At 36.0% G+C, this 21,058-nt stretch overlaps 1 protein-coding gene across 1 annotated transcript in view; it reads left to right on the top strand.

Annotated features, from left to right (window-relative positions):
- CASK (calcium/calmodulin-dependent serine protein kinase (MAGUK family)) overlaps positions 1-21,058 on the top strand; it is a 95,212-nt gene that overhangs the window by 61,625 nt on the left and 12,529 nt on the right. The window contains exons 12-19 of the mRNA XM_009699882.1: positions 1,699-1,784; positions 3,660-3,728; positions 9,324-9,392; positions 10,779-10,814; positions 13,592-13,788; positions 15,059-15,174; positions 20,249-20,314; positions 20,406-20,486. Of these exons, the coding sequence (XP_009698184.1) occupies positions 1,699-1,784; positions 3,660-3,728; positions 9,324-9,392; positions 10,779-10,814; positions 13,592-13,788; positions 15,059-15,174; positions 20,249-20,314; positions 20,406-20,486 (720 nt within the window). The remainder of the gene's footprint in view (positions 1-1,698; positions 1,785-3,659; positions 3,729-9,323; positions 9,393-10,778; positions 10,815-13,591; positions 13,789-15,058; positions 15,175-20,248; positions 20,315-20,405; positions 20,487-21,058) is intronic.

Genomic DNA, 21,058 nt, shown 5'->3' with positions numbered 1-21,058 from the left:
CTCTTTCTGATTCAGTGTTATTGTTTAAAAACAATTACACTCACTTCAAACACAATTTAATTTTGGCATGATACAGTCAACGCAGAACCTCTTTTTGTTTCTAGAATATGTTTTTTTAAGAATTGGGTATTGAATGCCTTCCTGAAAAAGTCTGCCAAAACTGAACTTTTGAAGTGTTTCACTGGAGATTTGGTCATTAATATTCTAAATGTGAACTAGACTAATTGGAAATTCAAATGCAGGGGTGTTGCGTTCACATTCACTAAACTATTAATTGTGACAATTTTTCCGCTGAAAAGTGGAAGAAGAATTGTGATGGCTCTTATTTTTATAATTTCCCTATCAGCAGATCAGCTCCTGTAGAATTGTTTGGAGCGTTTTAATGTGGCTGAAGGGCTTACTCTTGAGAGTACTGAAAGTTTTTGTGAACCTTGGGCTCTCTCCTGTAGCACTGCCAAGTGAGCTGCTGTTTCACAGAAGAGAGCCCAAAGGGAATCACAGGAACAGAGCTTTTCAGAATTCTTCTTGATTCAGGCTACGCTTGTGTTTAGCAGGCACACAGTTTGATTTATTTTTTTTTTCATACGTTTGTCCAGCTGAATGTTTTACTTGCATAGTATTCTTTGGAAAAACTGACTATTTTTGTTCAGGAAAAGAATTTTAAGGATTTTTCAGGATTCGACTTGATTGCCTTTTTTCAGGTAATTTTCCATAGGTATGTTTTAGTTTAGGAAATGTTTGCCAGTTGCTAGTTTTCCAAGTAAGATTAATTATATTAGGTACAGTAATTGTATTAGGTACAGTATTTAGAAAAGGATACTTGCACAAATTATTTAAATCATACAGTGGAAAGAAATATACATGAAGTAAATGGTCTCATCATAGTTCATTACATATGAAAAACATCTTCTAGCTAATAATAAACCATGGACATTTTTTTGGAGAACTGCTAGAGAATTAGACAAGCTTGAGCTACTCAGAAATTATCATCCCAAAAGAGTCTCCTAGGTTGCTTCTAATCCTGAAGATAATCAGGTCATTCACTGCCTCCTCCCTGTTGAGTTTTTGTACTGCCTTAGAGCCATGTTGTAGCACGCCGTTCCCATCCCAGCTTCAGCAGGTCAGCTTATGACTTGCCTAAGCTAAGTAGATATTTGTTTCATCATCTGACATTGTAGGTAGTCACATAAATCATTACATTCAAGCTGAAGTCAAGTATACATACAGGAAATGCATACTGTAACTATGGCAAATCAAAATCAGAGACATGCAAAAATACGGCAGTCTGACAGATAAAATTAAGTCTATGTCCAGAAGCTAAACTGCAGTAAGTAGTCATCTAATACAATCCTGCTTGAATATCTCTGTTGAATGTCTCCAGCTGTCTAGTTGCAGGTGACTTTCTTTTCAATGTGTGGGTTTTTGCAGTGTCTTTGTAAGGGACTGATGTTTTCCCCACGTACCTTATAGGGTGCCTGGGCATCTTGTGCTGGTTTATTGACTGCACTCTGAATGACAGATTCGTAATCTTTGGTAGCTAATACATAGCTAGCAAAGTCCTGTCCTGAATCTAACCAAAAAACTTACTTTAATGTTGTTTCATATTTATGTCTTTGTATGAATATTAGTACTGTCTTGCAATTATCTCAATTTGTAAAAACATGTTTGAGGTGATTGTGTGGTTTGTTAACTCCGCAGGTACGCTACATGTAGGGGATGAAATCCGAGAGATAAACGGAATCAGTGTGGCAAATCAAACTGTAGAACAACTACAAAAAATGCTTGTAAGTGCCTGAAATCTTTCTCATGTTCTTTGTAAAAGTGCCTATCCTATTTTGACAAAACTTTTATGTAATTGCATTGTAACTTCCCCCTTTTTCTTCTATTCTTGATAGCTTACATGTGTGTGTAACACAAAGTCTTCCTGTGTTCAGCTGTTCAAGCCTTCTACAGACTCTCCCCTGGTTTTTAGTAGTGACTTTTTGCGCCTTACACCCAGGAATGGTAGAAGGCACCTCCGGGTGTCATTTTATTTATTCCATTTAGTCCCACAGAAAAGGTCACTGACATCCAACCATTCCTGACAGATGTATGTCTGACCAACTCTTAAAAAAACTTGAGCAATGGAGTCTCCCCAAACTCTCCAGGCGGTTCACTTTAGTGAACTAACTCTTCTACATTTTAAAAAGTTTTTTCTAATGTCTGAGTGTCCTTTGTTGAAATGCAGGAGTTTCTTCTCTTGTCTGTAGTGGACAGAACAGAAAAAATACTGCTTTCCTCCTATTACTCATCCCAAGTTAGTCTATAAAGATCATGCCCTTATTTTAAATCTTCAGTCTACACCAAGTGTAGTCACTAAGTAGACTGTGAGAGAAACTTATTCCTGACTATTGGTGTCATTGCTGCACAAATACGAAGACAAAAAATCATAGAACCACTCAGGATGGAAGTGGCCTCAGGAGGTCTCCAGTCCAGTCTCCTTCTCAAAGCAGGATCAACATTGAATGCCACCCAGATTGCTCAGGACTTTGTCTGGTTAAGCCTTGAATATATCCAAGGACAGAGATTTGACAGGACAGGTGCCTCTTTGGGCATCCTGTTCCAATATTTAATTATCATCATAGAGAAAATTGTGTTCCTTATGTACGGCTAGAACGTCCCTTCTTTCAGTTTATAACTATTATGGCTCATGGTTATTGATGTTACAGAGAAAAAAAAAATATTTTGAGCTCAGGCAGTCTGGCTTTTTGCATGAAAAACTCCAACTTGGGCCTTGCTAGTAGAGTCAGGTTGATATTCCACAGCACTTGCAAATTTTTCTGTATGCAACCCTAACCTTGGGATCTTGGATGATATCACTAATCCCTTTGTTGTGTCCAGAACCATACAGACAAGCTTGAGTGAGTCCAGGCAAATAGCATTTTTTTGGCTCACAGTAAGCCAGCCAAAGAGAGAACGGGGAAAAACTCCAAGATCACTTCAAGTGATCTGCTTACCTTTCTGCCCAGATCGAGTCCTGCAGTTGTCAGCCATGTGATGGCACTTAGATTCAAACTGTCATTTAAGAAAATATGACTGAGCAAATATGTTGCCACAATCTGCTACTATTCTGCAGTTACTACTTGTTGTGAATATTCTTGTACTATAGTAAATGCAAACTAGCAGCAGACCCCATGTTCTATATTGATGAAAGACTATTTCTTGCATTTCTGCCTTTAGTACAGTAAAATGCAGCTTTCCAGAAACTGTAAATATGCTATTTAACGTGTATGATGAAAGGGAAGAAATTTTACTTTAGTAGCAAAGACTCTGTGGATTACAAGGATATGGCTACAAAGAAAAGATTGACATGGACGAAACCTACATGTCTCTGAATCTCTCACCTTTGAAATACAGCTGTAGGTTCTAGGCATTTGAAAACTGGTCAGGCGATCAAACTAATGATGTATGTTTAACTTTTAGATTAATGAGAGACAATTTAAATGTTTGTTTATAAGTGAAATGACAAATTAGCCATAACATTTTAGCTTTCCTGAATATTCACTTTAGGAAAACATACCGCTGCTCTCAAACTATGATGCTTTCCTTTCAAGCATTAGTGATTTGGCAATTTTATCTTCAGTGCCTTAGTCTTTAAAGAAGTGCTTCTCTTTTTGCAGAGGGAAATGCGTGGAAGTATTACCTTTAAGATTGTGCCAAGTTATCGCACGCAATCTTCATCCTGTGAGGTAATGAATTTAATGAACCGTTCCATTTCTTCCTTAGTCCTGTAACTAACTGCCTGCTGATGGCTGAATGTTACTGCTTTCTGGGAAATTGTTTCTGCCTGTCCTGTTAGATCACGCACACCAATTTTACAACAAAGATAACGGAACACGAGTAGGTCCCACCTACCTACTCAGCCCTGCCTTCATATTCATCTCATCAGCACCTTAACTAACTCTTTACAGCCTGTTTAAAAAAAAAAAAAAATAGGAAAGGGGATCCTTAACTCATGCATTTAGGAAGCCCCTTTAAAAAAATTTTAAGTTAAACTCCTTGTCCAGGAAGTCTATTAAAGTTCCTAAGCTGAGGAGCAATCCTCCTTTTTTTAGGCATTAAATGTTATTTTACTGCTTTGGGCTGTTAAGGGTTAATTGAACAATCTGTTTCTGTATAACCCTGTTGAGGTAAATTTGTGATGGTTGTCTGTAACAGTTACATGTGGCTTAATGCTATGTTTCCATGAAAAAATGGTATTTGTCATTACAGAAGAAAAAGAGATTTGGAGTTAGTTCTTGGTGAACTAGAAACTTGGTATTATGGGTTTTACACAGTAATGTTTAATTCCCTTCTGCTCACAAAGTTATGTTCCAGATTGCAACTGAAGGGAATTAAATTCTAGAAAATGGCTACTTGAGCGATACTGTTCCAATTTAAGCATACAGATGGCATATGCACTACATAGATGATGCCAGTCTTTGTGCCACACGCTCAACTGCGCAGTTCCCAAATTAGAATTCCAAGAGTGAAATCACAATCCCTGTTGCAGTCAAGCACCTTATCTTAATTAGAGCTGTGATTTCACCCTAATAGTTTTTGTATCTCAGCAGATGCTAGAACACACAGGAACTGCTATTGTGATTGTCAGAACAATCTGTTTGCAAGAAAAAAATTACTGCTTTTTGGTTGCCTTCTGTACTTCTAAAAGAAGTTAACAAGAACTAGAAGGTTTTAGAGGTAGAAGGTTTGACAAATTTTCACCTATGAGGCTAATTTTCTTAAAAGTTATAAATGTGAAAGCAGAAGTTTTTCATGAAATACAAATTCTTTAAAAAAAAAACCACCTCAAATAGAAATTCCAGAGTGTGCTGACAATTTATGTATTGTCTTCTGTGCTGTAAATAGCAGTAGTAATGAAAGACATCTCACTTCCCAATATTAAAATACAGAAACTGGTGAAACTATAGACCTGCTGGGAAGATGATTATTTGGAAAAAATAATTCAGCATACAGCTTTAAATTAATACCTTTAGGGTTCATTTTAGTAGTAGTAGGTCATCTCTTTTCCTTAGCTTTGTGTCCTTAGATTCTTCGTGACTGTTTATTTCACAGAAGAGAGGAAAGTGGACTCTTACCTTTCTTTGGGAAGAAACAGCAAAACTAGAAATGTGTGATCAAAGACAGACGGGAAAAAAAAACCAAGCATGTCTAATTATCACACTTTGTGGCATTTAGCGTTCATTTAATCAGAGGCGGCTGAGTTTATTCCACCTGCTCGGCCACTGTGACTTTGGCTAGATTTTCAGCTCTTACAAGTTTACACAAAAAGCCAACATTTTTAAATCATCCTCTTAAAGCATTACTAGTCCTTTGGTACACAGAGAAATTTTTTCACAGAATTTTTTAGGGTTGCAGTTCAGATGATGAATCAAATTCTTAACCATTGATAAAGGCTAAAAATGAATGCTGACTGACATTACTAAGACACAGAAAGCTTGCTTCTCATGCTCTCTAGCAGGATTAGTTCAGAGGTACTGGATCTTCACTAGTATAATCTTACTAGTTAAGGTATTTTTTGGCAATGTTTCAGTATAAATTTATGTTTGGTTCCCCTCCTCCCTTCTGTCATGGACTGGTGCTCACGTAGTATAGTTCTTACCAGAAGAGGAATATAAAACAGAATCAATAACTGGGGGTTTTTTTGAGGCTCCTGCCATGGTGATGTCATTGGATTGCAAAACATCTTGTTAATCTTGAATAAGAAAAACTAAATATTAGTAGAATCAGAGGTGATCTGCCTTTTATATAGAACCTGCCTACATGCCTTTGTATACAAAGGTGGGGGGGGAGGCACGGGATGTTATTTTTTTTAATAACTGAGATTTGCATTTCACTTGCCACATTTTTCTTCTTTTGTAGACATTTAAGAGAAATGTTGTAGTGGTGTTTCCTAAATATTAAGCCACTTTTGCATATTTAGGGAACTCTTGGCCCTATAGTACATAATACTTCAGTGTCACTAGGCAGTTTCCAAAATCTCAACTGAATAATTTCAAGTTTCTTACGGATTTGTGGCTTTTCCTGCACCTGTGCCTTCCATTCAGTTACCAGGCCTTCTGTTTCGTGGAGTAGACTTTGCTTGAAAACATAATACTTACAGATTCCCTTGTCTAAAAATTTGTTCAGCTGATCTACTGGGAGATGATCTGTCTAGTCACTGGTGTGGCAAATGGCCTGAGTTACTCGGCTATCTAGCTAACGCAGTGGCCAGGTTGTTGTGTTTTCTGCTTCAGATACCCAGGAAACTACAGACTTGCATAAATATGAACTGAGGCAATTATTGCAACAAATTCTTCTTATGGCTGATGACTGTGTATGCTGTTTATATATTTCAGCTTTATCCAACTGAGTAAGCATTTTGCTCTTGCTACATTTGCATTCTCACTTTGTACTGAAAAAACATCCCGAGTAACTTTTCATAGTGTCACATATGTGAGAATGATAAGGGAAGTACTTCTTTTTTTTTTTTTTTTTTTAATTTTGTGGATCTGGCAACAGTGTCATTAATCTAGCTGTTCTCGTCAGTATCTAATTTGATCAGGCCACATCTAGTAGCCATAATTGACTTCCACTATAGGATTGCATCTCAAACACATTGTTTTATACTTCATAATCCACACCTAAGAACAAAGAATCAACGGGAAACTAGTTTTGCCGTCATTTGGAAATAATTATGATTGCTTCCTCTAAGGCTTCAGCTGTGGTGCTTCAACTGAAGAGCAAGGATCCAAAAGACTGCCGTTTTGTTATTTGGCTTGGGGCTAGGCAAGGTTGGGAAGTCTAGATAGTCGACTTATATGGAAATAGGATAACACTTCTACACTATTCAGAATCATTGGATCCTCCAAGTGTTTTTCTGCTCTAATCCCCAGGAGAACTAGGGCTTTTTCTGATTTACTGGAGAAACAATCACAACCAAAGCTGAAGTTTTCCAGCCCAGTTCTAAGCAGTCCTAGCATCCTACAAGGATCTCTCTGCTCATTGATTTGTCCCATTAGGCTGCGCATAATACAGTTTTTCTCTTAACTTTTGAGTCTGGTATTTTTGGAAAGAAAGACCAGATCCCTAGGAAATTAAGAATCCAAATGCCTTTGAAATTGTGGTTGAACTGCCTAGTTACTTAAAAATCATACATATACCTCTTGACTAGCTTGATAGATTCATTTCTTACAGTTAGTACTGAAATCACCAATAGCACTGAAAATGTGTATTTTCCTCAGTATGTTATGATGAACATTTGCTTTGAGTAATATGCTGTCTTCTGCTGAGAATTGTTGGAGGACTACAAATCAAAACATTCTCAAACCAAGAAAATTTCCTTCAAAGGGAGACGCCTTCAAGAGAGTCCAGAAATAGTGGCATTCTCCAAGTGACTCTAAACTTGTTTTTTTCCAAATGACTTGGATGCTTGCATCACTTGCCAAAGCTCTCCCTTGCTAAACCATCACTGACTAGCAGATCATAACAAACTAGGTTTAAAAAAAAAGAAAAAGAGAAAAAAGGTAAAATTAATTTTTCATCTCTTCTTGGAAGTGAGAAAGTGGCAGAGACAGAGTTGCAGAGCAAGCAGAAAATCTCTTTATAAAAGAAGGAAGTCACTGCTTTTTTTTTTTTTAAAAAAAAAGTATCTCAGCTGCTGTTTGATAAAGGTGATGCTGATAATCCTGTACACACACAAAAAAAGAAAGAACAGTTCCTTTAGGCTTTCCTTTTTTTTTTTTTTTTGGTAATGAATAGCTTATTTGGTCTATTATTATTTAGCTTATTTGGTCAACTTGTTATGCTGGAGTGATTTTGTAAATAAAATTAGAGCTCATTTCCCCCAGGTCGTTACATGTCACAAATGAGCATTTTGTTCTTATGCATGTAGCAGAAGTATACAGACCTACATACTTTGAACCACAATGATTTTACAGCCATAATATTGTCAGATCTGACCTCAGCTGTGTTAAAATCAAAGCAAGCATCTAGACAGCTACATACAGAACTTTCTGTGAAATAATATCTAATGAGTTCACAAAAAAGTGCAGAAGTTTTACATGAGTTTGCACATCAAGCATACAGGCAGCAAGAGGGATAAAGTATTGCCTGTCACCTTAACTTTTCTTGATGCTTTAAAATAGCTATGAGTGCTATCACATAATTAATAGAAGTGTGAGAATATTAGTAGAGGACCTTTACCTGATTAATGTTGCATGAACAATTCTGGTTTTTAATTTGTTCACAAAGGGCACTTGTATTGATAAAATGTGACAGGGATAGCTTTGTTTTCTTTGAAAACTGTTTTAGCCCTTGTTTTCTGCTATCTTTGGCATTATGCAAAATCACCAGACATTCCTAAATTGACTTTTGACATGGAATATTGTATTCCAAAATTCCTTTGTGAGTACAGGGGATTTTTTTTTTTTCACAGTGTATGAGTGAATTATTTTATTTCCTGAAGGCGTGGCTCAATTCTCTGATCTGAATTTCATAAGCACTATACAATCAAAATGGCATGTGTAAAAGATAGCTCTACAAGTGGCTTCCTTGCATTTGCAAAGCCAAGTCAGAAACTCCTGTTATCCTTTCTGTAGAATTTCCCGATCTGCACCCTGCATCTGCTGTCTCCTCGCCGACGTTTAGGACCACACGGGTAGTCTGGGTCAAGAGAGGTGGCTTTTTTAAAGCAATATATTTTGGCAAGGTTTAATACTTTTAAGCCCGTAAGAATGTTGGAGGAAAAAAACCTCAGTGTGCTGTAAAAGAGGGAGAAGAGAGCATCCAGCTTCCTTCTCAGGTGTTGGCTTCGGTATCTTCGAGGCACTGTGGAGAGATGCATCTTGCAGAGTAGAAGCTGATCAACACTGACCTCCACCGCATAGCTGAAAAAAGATTTAGAAGTATCTTTAAAATGGAATATGTGCCTCATTCTATTCAAAGTATTATTCAGCATATAACTTTCAGGTAATTACTGTTAACAAAGACACCAGTATGACTAAGGGCCTTAGCGTTGTCAGCCACATGAGATCTAAGAGGTCCCAGATACTCAGTAATTAAAAAGCTGTTTGATTGCTAAGGCGATAAAAATAGTTATTATCTAGGATACATCAAAGTGTCAAACCTTGAATTTTAAACTATGGGAAAACTTTTCAGATTTACAGAGTTTGTAGCGTGGAAGCTTTCACAGATGAAGCAGCTAAGCAAATGGTTATAAGGCTGTGGATGTAACTGTTCTATTAAATATATCTGTGTTCCTGTGATAGTGTTGTGTTGTTAATGAACCTTGTGTCTTATTTCAGAGAGATTCCCCCTCTACATCCAGACAGTCCCCAGCTAATGGCCATAGCAGCACTAACAATTCTGTTTCGGTAAGATTTCCAGTTCCACACAGAGAAAGTGTGACAATTTTGTTGGTGCTCATCTGCCATTACTGTTATACTTACCATGTGGTCAGTGGAAAATTTTGTCCTGCTGGTAAAACCAAGGTTATTACATATGTAACTCCCCATTTTCTTTTTTTTTAAGGATTTTTTCCAACATACTCTTCTCATTAAAAGCCATATAGTGAATTGAATGTTAATAACTGTAATGTGACGCTTCAGTCATCCTTAAATCATTGTTAGCAGTTTCCTCAAAACAAAGCAAAGGTTTAAAGTGGAAGTTTTATTTCCATCCTGAACCGTGGAAGCAGTGGTAGAATAACTGTGCAGTTGGTATTTCAAGATGTTTTAGACTCTTAAGTTTTGTGTTTTGAGAGCCCTCTGGAACGTGTACTGGTTTCCGCTATCTGAGTTAAGGAATTGGTGTGCCATCTGCTGTCGTGGTACGTGCACAGACTTTGTGACATATGAGCCTTGCCTGGATATGAAAAGCAAAAGGAAGCGGCTTAAAACTGCACTACAATCCAAGCTATTATCATCACATCTTTAACACAAAGTACTTCTTGTTTCGTGTGTGTTCAGGTAGAAAGGTGCTGCTGATCTCCTGTTTTTTCTAAAGTATATTAAGGTGAAAATCTGTGGTGTTTTATCTTTTGTCGTCGTTTGGACCAATGTAGTAACTGTACACGCAAGTTCCTTCAGCGGGAGTGCTGGCAATATCATGAGTTCATGGGACTAGCCAAAAAAAAAAAAAAAAAAAAACAAGAGAAATAAAAATGAAAAAACAAACAAAAAAAAGAATAACTACTCCTTTAACTATTAAAAAAATTTACAACTTAGAAATTATTTGCCACAAGGTAAAGTGCTTACTAATATTGAAAAATAATTATGTGGATGAAAAAATTAAGAAATTTGTGTGAATTAAATTGAATTTGTAATATGACTAGTAGTTATAATCTTATTTCTTGGCACAATTTATCGCATTATACATTTTTAATAATAATTTTTTTAATATTTATAATAGCCATCCTTCTCTTTTAAAAACAAGACTAAGTATTAAGTGGAAAAGGCATTCACATAAAGAGCCTCTTTCACTTGACAGTGCTTTTGTGTTGAAGATGCTGAATTATTTATTAAAAAGCACATTCTCTATCTGCTTAAACTTTTTACCTGCTTTCTTCAGCTTGCTGCTAAACAGCCTGGGTTTGATTTTTCTTTAAGAAAAAAAAAATTTCTAAACATCAGTCAACGCTTTATACTTTTGTCTGACTTACCATTTTACTGTAATGTAGTATGAATCACTAACAAATGGTGTTGTATACCCTTAAAAAGTAAAATGAAAATTTCTTCTCCTGGGTTGACTTTATTCTGCAGGACTTGCCATCGACAACACAACCAAAAGGACGACAGGTGAATAGATATCCTCCATGGGAATTTTTGTAAACTTAGCTGCTAGTGAACATCCCTGCTTATCTTTTCCCCCCTCATATTCTGTATGTGCTGGACTAAAACATTTAAGCTTGGAAAATTTGTTCCATTTTTTTCATTTTTCTTTTTAACTCATTTGTTTGTGGCTAATTCAAAATAGCATTTTTTTCATGTGTCCCTATGTGTGAGAGTTACAAAATCATTGTAAATTTAACTGGAGATGTTGTTTTAGTTCAGAATGCATTAAACTAGACTTACTGTTGTGCAGTGACCTGTGCAGATTTTCATCTTAGAGGAAAGCTCAAATTTATATTTTAGCTGAAATGGAGACTACTAAGGCAAGTGTCTAATACTCTACTCCAAAACGTTGTACTGACAAAGATTCTAAAGCTTGAGTAGGTCTATAACTAATTATTAACATTAATAAAGCTCTTCAGAGGAAAGCATTACGGGCAGTTTCTATTAAGCGTTGTTAAGTCTGAAGGTAGCCTCCTAAATTTTCAGTCCTAAGGCCCATATTCAGTAACCTCCCTTAACTTTGTTACCTTGACCTGATGGTAGTACATGTTATCATGGACCGAAGAAAGATCTTCCCTCTCCAGAGAATTCTAACAAAGCCCTTAAGGACTCTGCCGAGGATTCCCTATGATTCACTTTGCAATTTTAAGAATTTTTTTTTTTTAATGCAGTCTCCAAATCAACACTTACAATCAAGTGATTTGTGATTCATCTTCAGTAACTGCTCCATTTATATATAGCCCTTCCAGAATCTGCCTCTGAATCTTTAACCGTGGACTCAACCTCTTTCTCTGCCAAGGGTTTTAATAATAACTCTTGCAATTCCATTCGAAAGAGTCAATTAACTCCATGGGTTTTGGAAATCTTTTTATACTACTGTCTGGTTAAGTTGGCAGGAATATCTATTACAAGATTACATTTTTAAAGCTTACAGCTATATGGTTCTTTCAACTTTCTGTTGTCTTCTGAAGTTTCCAGCTGCTTGTATGTCATCCTGGGAAGGCTCCATGAAAGACCTTCCAAGCTGTTGTGTTAGGTTTTCGGTTGCCTCTCGTAAGGTATTTTTCCCAGGAGAAGCGACTTTGTTCAAGGCAATATCAGAGTAACGGTGTTCCTCGTACTCACACCATTTGTAGCTACCTGGGTTTTTTTCAAGAGTCTTTTCCCATTGAACCAGCATATTTTTCTGCTAGCTTGTCATCCTTGAAGCCAGTAAGGGCTTGGATAACAGATACATTGCTATCTGTAAGGAAGTCTGTAATGTTCCGTGAACTGCCGATATATGGAGATAATGGCTCAAACTGGAGCAGGGACTTGAAAAGCAAGGCAGTTTCTAGACAGTGAAAATACTCCTTATGTTTCTAGACGTATATTAGGTAAGGTTGAGGAGAAATAAGGGATTGGCTCAATACTGATTACTTCCTAGAAAGCCAATTACTAGACAAACGTGGTTGGTGATTAAAATAAGTTGGTAATAACTTCTCTAAAGTCACACACTCAATGCACAGCAGAACAAGGGTCAGATTTAGTATATTAAAAGTTGAGTTCTGTATTGGTATTATCATCTGATGCTCTCATTGTGAAGAGATAAAAATGCATCAGGTACATGATAGTAGTGATTAGCCATTTTAAGTTAATTTATTCATACATTGGGTTGCAGATTGGATTACTATAGAAATTAACTTTTTTAAGTGCCATGAATAGTGCTAACACTGCATAGTGACAGCTATTTTTGGAGCAGAATTTGAACAAAGTTGACAAGTGTTTGTTACAGTTTAAATGAAGGATGTCATTTTGTGATGTAATTTTTTTTTTTTTTAATCTAGTCATTTTTTTGTAAGAAAATCAGCAGTAGACTATGCATGGCTGTCTGAGATGCTATAGGGAGATGTTTGAAGTTCATAAACTGTAGAAATTACCCATCTTGGACATGACATTTAATTCCAATTTTAAGATCCTTGGATGCCTCAGGGCTGTAATTAGCAACCAAAACTGGAGATCACTTTTATTTTTATTGTCTAGGGCTGAGACCTCACTAGCACACAAAGCAAAGGATTGGTATATTATTTAAATTGTGAAGTCAGAATCTGAATTCTTTCTGCAGTGTTCCTTAGGGAATAACTTGCTCAAATCATTAGTTTTCATTTATACAGGAGTAGACTTTTACTGAAAACCCCATGCAGAGAATTCCCAGATTCCTCCCAAGTAACTATACGTGATAGGTGCAACACAGGACTTCCTATTTAGTCTTATAAAAAGGGAATAAATTTTCAGTCTAAATGCTAAAGATCGGTAATGTAGCTTAAGTCCTTGAGCTTTATACTGTCCAATAAAATTCCTTGTCATACAAATTTTTAAAAGATATCATGGAACTTCATTTGGAAAGTGCAGTACAGTTCAAGTTGTAAGCTACTGGCTTATAGTCTGTAGTGATTCATGATAGTTAATATTGATTTGAGGGACTGTCTCAGTTTATTACATGTATTTATTTTTACTGTTCAGGTTTTACAGTATGTAGAAGACGTGAGCTTTCAAAATAACATCGTATGTCTCCATTGTTTGCTGGGGGGGTGTTTCTGTTTCATTTTCAGCTATCACTTATGCTTCTGCCATTCTGTTTCTTCCTTTGCTTGTTGCAAACAGTGTGTGTAGTTACGTGCACAGATCAAATTTTCACCTGTTACTCTTAGTACTGTCCCAGTAATAATATCGTGGTGTCTTTTATAAACTCTTTTTAATAGATATATGTAAGAGCACAATTTGAATATGATCCAGCAAAGGATGACCTCATTCCTTGCAAAGAAGCTGGCATCAGGTTCCGAGTTGGTGATATTATCCAAATCATTAGCAAAGATGATCACAACTGGTGGCAGGGTAAACTTGAGAACTCCAAAAATGGTACCGCAGGTCTTATTCCTTCTCCTGAACTTCAAGAATGGTATGTCCTAAGTTTTCTATAAAAATGAATTTAGCTCTGCTTTTATTTCTGTCTTTCATGCTTTTTGTTGTTGTATAGCTGGTTTTTGTATCATTTTTTCTTTTTTTAAAAAAAGGTCTATATATTACTTCGGTTTATGTGGCATTGTTGTTTTTTTTTCTTTTCTCGTATATGCTTAGCAGTAAGGGTTGCATGCAATATCGTGTGTGGTTACATCAGAAAAATAAACACCTGTGTTAGTAAACGTTGTTTGCCATTTCTGGTAAACTATAGGAAACTGGGATTAAAGGCTACACACAAAGGCTTGTTTATGTAAGGCGTCAGATTAGTTTCTCTTTTAGGTTCTAAGCAGCGTTGTCATTAGTCCTGCGGGAATAAGGTGTTAGCAAGACATCAAGCACAAAAGTCATTGAGGGAGTTTTGGGGTTTTCTCTCCTTTTCATTTATCACGTGAAAGCCAAGAAGCAGAAAGAAATCACAGTGCAAAGATTCCTGAATGACAGATTTGATGAACAGCAATGGCACTGAGTACCGCAAAAGCAATGCAGAGCCTTCAAACAACCTCTTGCAGAACTGTTTAGTAAATATTTTAAATGTATCGGCACAAACTTTGGCAAGCGAGTCCTGGGCCGTGAAAGTTATGGCCATAACTCAAGAAAGTTTATTGATATGGGTAATCTAGCCCAAAATATTTCATACAAGATTTGCTACGTAAAAGAATTGGAGTGCTGTAAAGGGTTTAACAGCACCTGTGTCACCCGGACTGGCTAAGGGAGATTTTGCTAGAAGAGAAACAGAGGTAGAGGAGACATTTCATTCCATCTCAAGAGTTCTCTTGCAAGCCCTGACGTAAGGGAGACACCGGTATGCATTGCAACAGGAACACTTGCAATACTTCATCCTAAAGATTGACCTCAAAACAGGTCCACAACACAACTTGCTCTGAAGGAATTTAGACCATGGTGGTCTTTTCAGACCTCATGTTCTTCCAGTCTCATCTGCTGCAGAGTGGTCTACAGCCATTTTAGTAGCTACCCTTCCTCCCATGCTCCCTTAATCTGTGAGCCTTAATGATCTACCACTAAGAAGATACTCTTTATATCAAAATATCTCTCTATAGAAGTGCTTTTAAGCCATCCAAAAAAAGGTTTTGTAAAGTTTTACCGTACTGTTGTATATTAAAAAGTTTTACTTTTCTAATTCATTCTGTGTGGCTTTTTAAAGATACATTGATTGCAACAAAAAATTTTTTTTCTCCTCCATATGCCAGGCGAGTTGCTTGTATTGCCATGGAGAAGACAAAACAAGAGCAACAGGCCAGCTGTACTTGGTTTGGAAAGAAAAAAAAGCAGTACAAAGACAAATATTTGGCAAAGCACAATGCAGGTATGAAAAAAAAAAAATGAAAGTATCTTTAACAGGTTAAATTTTTTACAATCTAAACCTTGCCATTAATTGTTCAGCTGGCACTGTTATATGAACTTAATGAGTTCCTTAAGAAAATGTAATTAAAATTCTAATTATGCCAACATTACTCTGCTTGTTCATTGCTATTTAAACCTATAGCTTAATCAGTGAGAGGCAAGCTGCAACAAAGTAAATGCGTGATAATATATCCTAATATAGGCTTACATTGGTTTGGTTTTCATTTTTAGAGGAGCACTAGAAACCAACAGGATATGAGTTTTGCAATCTGTATAACTGTACTGTCCTCTGCAGAAGACTTTTCAGTAGCATCCTTGTTAGTATGTGTTCATAGTTATAGATTATCTGTGTGAAGATATCATGAAAGGGCATTTTTCTTGAAGTGTTACAGCTGGAAGTGGAATTAGAGCCATTGCATAGTCGGTGGGTTATTTACAGTTACCAAATAGAACAAACTGTTGAAGTTTATCCTCTTTGCAGTGATTTCTGCCTGAATCCTAAGTTTTGGTTTTCTATTTAGACTGCTGAAAAATTGAATTGTTTTAGAAAATTTTGAAAGTCGAAGTGTAGAGTAAGAGATCCTTGCTGAGCAAAATTCATTAGTTTTAGTAGTAAAGAAGGAAGACTCCTTCGTTCATGAGCAGAATTTAGTTCTTTCTTAATATAAAATACTGCATGTGTTTAAACTGCTTCTGTTGCTTTTGCATTGATATCACATACTGTGGTAATAAATATATTGTTGTGGTCTCTTGGGTGACTTACAGGGATTTTTATTAGAAATAAAGATATACCTGTCCAAACAGTGTAATGAAAGTATTTTATATATTGCATTAATGTCTGGGTTTTTTCAGTTGCATTCTTGAGCACACCGATTAAACCACATATCTGTATTTTCACATTTCTCCTTACCTGTACAATCTGTGTGCAGTATCGGAGCTCATAGTGTAGCAGTACTACAGAATTTATGTTTACCTGAAAGTCATTTGAAAAATAAAATCTAAGAAAGTCAAAGAACAGTAATTGTCATTTATACTCCTTAATTCACCATCACATTTAAAATGTTCACAGTTAAATATAAAATTACTCGTTACCCTAAAAGCCCTTAGAAGTAGAGATTGAAGGCTTTAACTTGTTTCCCTCCTTTTGCTGGTTTAACGTTCTGGTTCTTTTAATGTTTCCACTTCATTGCAGTAGCACTAAACCATGTTTTACTAATTATGACCTTAACAAAAACTGTTGAGAATAAACGGGGATTTATGACCTAAAGTCTTTGACAGTACTGGTTTTAAAGTTGCTCCCAGCATACATTCCCATAGCATCGCTACTCCCTTGAGTTGTGGCGGAATAACTTTGCGTGGCCACACTATTAACTGGATTAACTGAAGAACAACCCAACAAAAAGCATTGATTCTTTTTCTTTAGGGCAGATAGGTTTCTTACCACAGTTCACAGTGCAACTGCGTAGTTAGTAGTGTCAGTGTGACTAAGCACGACATGCTACAAAGGAATGAGGATGGCCAGGGAAGAAGGAGGAGCAGGCAATACTTCAGGAGCAAAACTAGTTCAAAGACTTTGTATCAGTTAAATCCCTGAAAGGAAAGACCGGATTACCTTCCTATCTTGTTGTAAGGGGAAAATTTTGGAGAGGGTTGATAGCACTTTGAGTCACGCAGTTTGCCTGCCTTAGCGCTTGCCACCATCAGTGCTGTTGGTCGCTTTACATCAGAGCACAGTGTTTGCCAAAGATCAGAAACATGAACGTTAAAAATTATCAAAATGACCATAAAAGAAAGTCTTATTTTCATAATACCGTCTGACACTTCCCCTTCCCGCTAAGAAGTCAAAAAGTTAATGAAAGTGCAGATTGGAATCAAGATTTCTCTTAGAAATGTTTATTGATCTTAGTGTCCTTGAGGTATTAAAGGTGATGCCAGTAATATTCAGGGGAATGACAGCAAACATAGGATCTAAAAAGAGGTTCACTGAAATGCTGTGGTGCTTGCATGAGTTTAACTAAAGTGGTGCTGAAATTACCTTCTCTGATCTGCTCTCTCACATCTGGTATTGTTAGTCAGGAATACGGCAACGCTGGCTTTTGCAAGCTTTCAGTGCATCTGTCTCAGAATAAAAACCAAATCTTTCCTTCTATTTGATCCAAAATAAGTACAATTAATTTGAAACGGGGAAGTCTTAATCCAGATGTCAAAATGCTGCTTTTACAAGAAAGTAGAATTTATTTGTCTTACCTTTTAGTATGAAATTCAATCAATCATTTAGTGGTATGCAATCTATTTGGACTTCCCTGTTATTTTTGTCTTAGGGGTAAGACTGAACTGGGGTACTGAGAAATGACCTAGTAAAATACTTAACAGTCAACTGAGATTTGTCTGGCTAGCTAACGGTTTGAGAGCTAAGATTTTGGTGTCATATATTGGGATATTACTGGAACTAGAAAGGAAATTATTCTGCAAATCAGACATAGTTTATGAAGCAGAAAGGAGAATATTTCAATTACTTTTTATAATTAAAAGCGAATATATTCTCCTTTACAAGAAAAATATCGTCCTGTTTTTCTTTCCTCCATACTTGATACTAGAGTATTGTGTCCTTCAAGAGACAATTTCACAATCACGCATCTTATTATTGTGAAGTCAGTTTTAAACCAAAACCCACAGAAAAAATTAAATATTTTTCATTATTAGGTTCACTGACATTTTTATAAATGCTCTAGAGATATACTGCAGTGATATCTAGATACATTTTTTATTTATTTTACTGAAATGTTATTGCAGGACTTCATAAAAGAACACTCTTTAGAACATACTAGAACTATGCTTCATATTATGCATAATGTAAAAGCTTGGCAATTTTCTACAAAATATGTTTACCATTTCTTAATGTGATTTATTTGCCTTGTGTTTAGACTATTGCATGGTAAAGTTTATTTTGTGCATATACTTTTTATTTTACTAATATATTACGAGCCATATCTCAATGACCCCTGTACATTTTTCATGCTGTCTTACTCCCAATGGCCTCTGTGCATGTAAGTAACCTGTCAAGTGACAATGCCTCTTTATTTGCTTCTTACTGTTTCCTTTCAAGAACTCCTTTTCTTTATTAGCTAGTAACACAGAAGCATTAAAGTTCAGCCTCTAAATGTGCCCTGTATTCCTCATATCTTGTGTATATTAAAAAATTAATCATTTTTCTTTTGCATTTGAAAACCCTACAATCATTAGTTAACTCCATGTAGACTGAGACACATCTCCATGCTGCTAGTTTGTGATGAAGGCATTAATATGTATCATTTCTGTTGTTTGTTCCTGTTGTTTGTATCTAACATAATGTGGTTTTGTTCAAGAAGAAAATAAAGGATTGACTTTTTTTACTGTTTTTTAATGGGAAAAGATACTTGCAGTCCTAGATGGTTAGAATGGTAAAACTGTAACATGTTGTAGATCTTTAGGGCTTTCTCATATGAAATTATTTATTAATTAGTTTAGATAGTGTGAAGTTGCAAAAAGGACAATAGTAAGAATTCCATGTTTGTAGGTTTGTGGAATGGAAGAAAAATACAACTAAATTCTTGCTTGTAATATTTGGGGAAAGGTTGAAAGAGATTCTTCTTTAGGATGAAATTCAAAATGCTTCAAATGGACTAGGAAGTTTTCATATCTGTATCTTTTCAAGGTCTTAAAGAGTTGAGGATTGTCATTTGGCTAATTTATAGTTTGACCAAATTGAAGTAATTGTACTTTTTCTCTAGGGTAAAAAAAACTGCCATTGAATTGAATAATCTGCCCTGTAAAAAGAAACACATCAAGTTAAATCCTTTGCTGCTTTGGCTGAGACTTTAGTACAAAGAGCCTGTGCTTTCTGGTAGGCTCCACAGTCTTAATGATGATCTTGGTGGCTGAGGACTTCTGGAGCAAGCAAACTAAAGCTCCCACCACTGCCGACTTCCCTAAGGGGTGTTGGGTAGGGGGAGAGGGATATATCCGAACTCATCCTAAAAGATGGGTGGGATATTGTTGAGGTGAATACACCAGCTTAGGACTTGGAAACGCTCAAAGATCCCATGCTTTAGATTCAGTCTCTTCTTTCTTTTTGTAGCACGCATAAATACAGAACTGAAAACTCTTGTTCATTTTTCTGCTCACAATTGCTGATTTGTGTAAATATAAATATAATTAAGTGCCTCCTGGCTTGTTTTTTCATTAGAATTCTGCAAGAATTACCACAGATGATGTGTTCTTGGGCACAGGAGGAATAAGCTGGTTTTAATGAACAAAACTTGATTTGTCAGTCATTATGTACCTTGGCAATTGACAATCGATTGATAGACATGATGGGATTCATCCAATTTCAACTGCAGTTGAAATTATTTCTGAAACGATACTTTTACAATTTTTCCCTAAATATGGTGGAGGTTCTTTTATGTAATGCCATCACTTTTTGTTAGAATTCTTCATTCTGTCACAAGTTTTAAAAGCATGTCAATTTAACTAGCACCTATGTTTAAAGAGAACTCTAATTACAATTAATATGGTGGTAGTTTTGAAGAATAAGTACCACAAAGTATTAACACTTGTCTCTCTACATTTCTCATAGATCTTGTTAAAACATGATTATGAAAGTATCTCTATCTTTAGTGTAAATAGATGTTCTCATATTGTATTCATGTTGGTCACCGTCTACAGATTTTTCTTTAATATTGCTATTTCTTAGGAATGCAAACGTGAATGGCATGCCATTTTAGCTAATTTTTGTGGTCTGCTGAATACTGCATGAAAGGACATGCAAGCTTTCCTGAGTAGCTTTGTTACTGCTTTTTAACAGTTTTTTAAATGAACACTTTTGTTAAAATTGCACAATGAAATGATTTTGTTTTCTATAACATAGTACTTTGTATTGTAAATCTAAAACTTGCTAAAATGATGATTTATAGCACAATTAATTGTCGCCCTTAATATGCCTTTTTTTTCTTATCCCTGTGGGGGTTTCTTTTGTGTTTTAGTGTTTGATCAATTAGATCTCGTCACATATGAAGAAGTAGTAAAACTGCCAGCATTCAAAAGGAAAACACTAGTCTTACTAGGTAATTTTGAGTTATTATTTTGAACATAACAGCATAGTTTTGAACCGCTTCTGGTGGAAAATTTATAATTCTTTTTTGTGTTGTGGATTAGGTGCACACGGTGTCGGAAGAAGACACATAAAAAACACACTCATCACAAAACACCCGGACAGATTCGCTTACCCCATTCCTCGTAAGTAGCAATGGTCAATGGCACTGCAAAATCGTTTGTGTCATCCTTGACAACACGCCCCTTGTGCTACTGCGCGTGGGCAGTTCTGCTGAGACGGAGCCTGTCTTAAAGATGGGAACTGTGATAGGGCTGGGTATATTTCTTCTTTTGGTTTTTTCGGAGGGAGGGGTAGTAAGTAGCACCACTTTTACATCAAATGTTTCTTCATATTCACGGAACTTCTTGTTAATGCTTCTCTCTATCTCAAATGTTTGTTAATTTAGAATGCAGGCTAAAACATTTTTCAGTTTTCTATGCTAATTTTACATTTACGGTTCAAAACGTTTAAACCCATGTATAATTCCCGTGAGAAGAAATATAAACTGGATTTTACATTTACGGTTCAAAACGTTTAAAACCATGTATAATTCCTGTGAGAAGAAATATAAACTGAATTTAGAGGAAACTAATGCGTACCTTATCTGAACATTTTAAATTACTTTTCACAGCCTAGCCTTGAGGACTGGTATTATGCTAAAATAGCTGCAAGTTTCCAGAGATGACAATAAGAAAAAGAAAACGCAATTAACTTT

Source organism: Cariama cristata, unplaced genomic scaffold, assembly GCF_000690535.1.
Source record: "Cariama cristata isolate BGI_N322 unplaced genomic scaffold, ASM69053v1 scaffold3405, whole genome shotgun sequence".
NCBI classification, from domain to species: Eukaryota; Metazoa; Chordata; class Aves; order Cariamiformes; family Cariamidae; genus Cariama; species Cariama cristata.
This window is presented reverse-complemented; position numbering and strand designations above follow the sequence as displayed.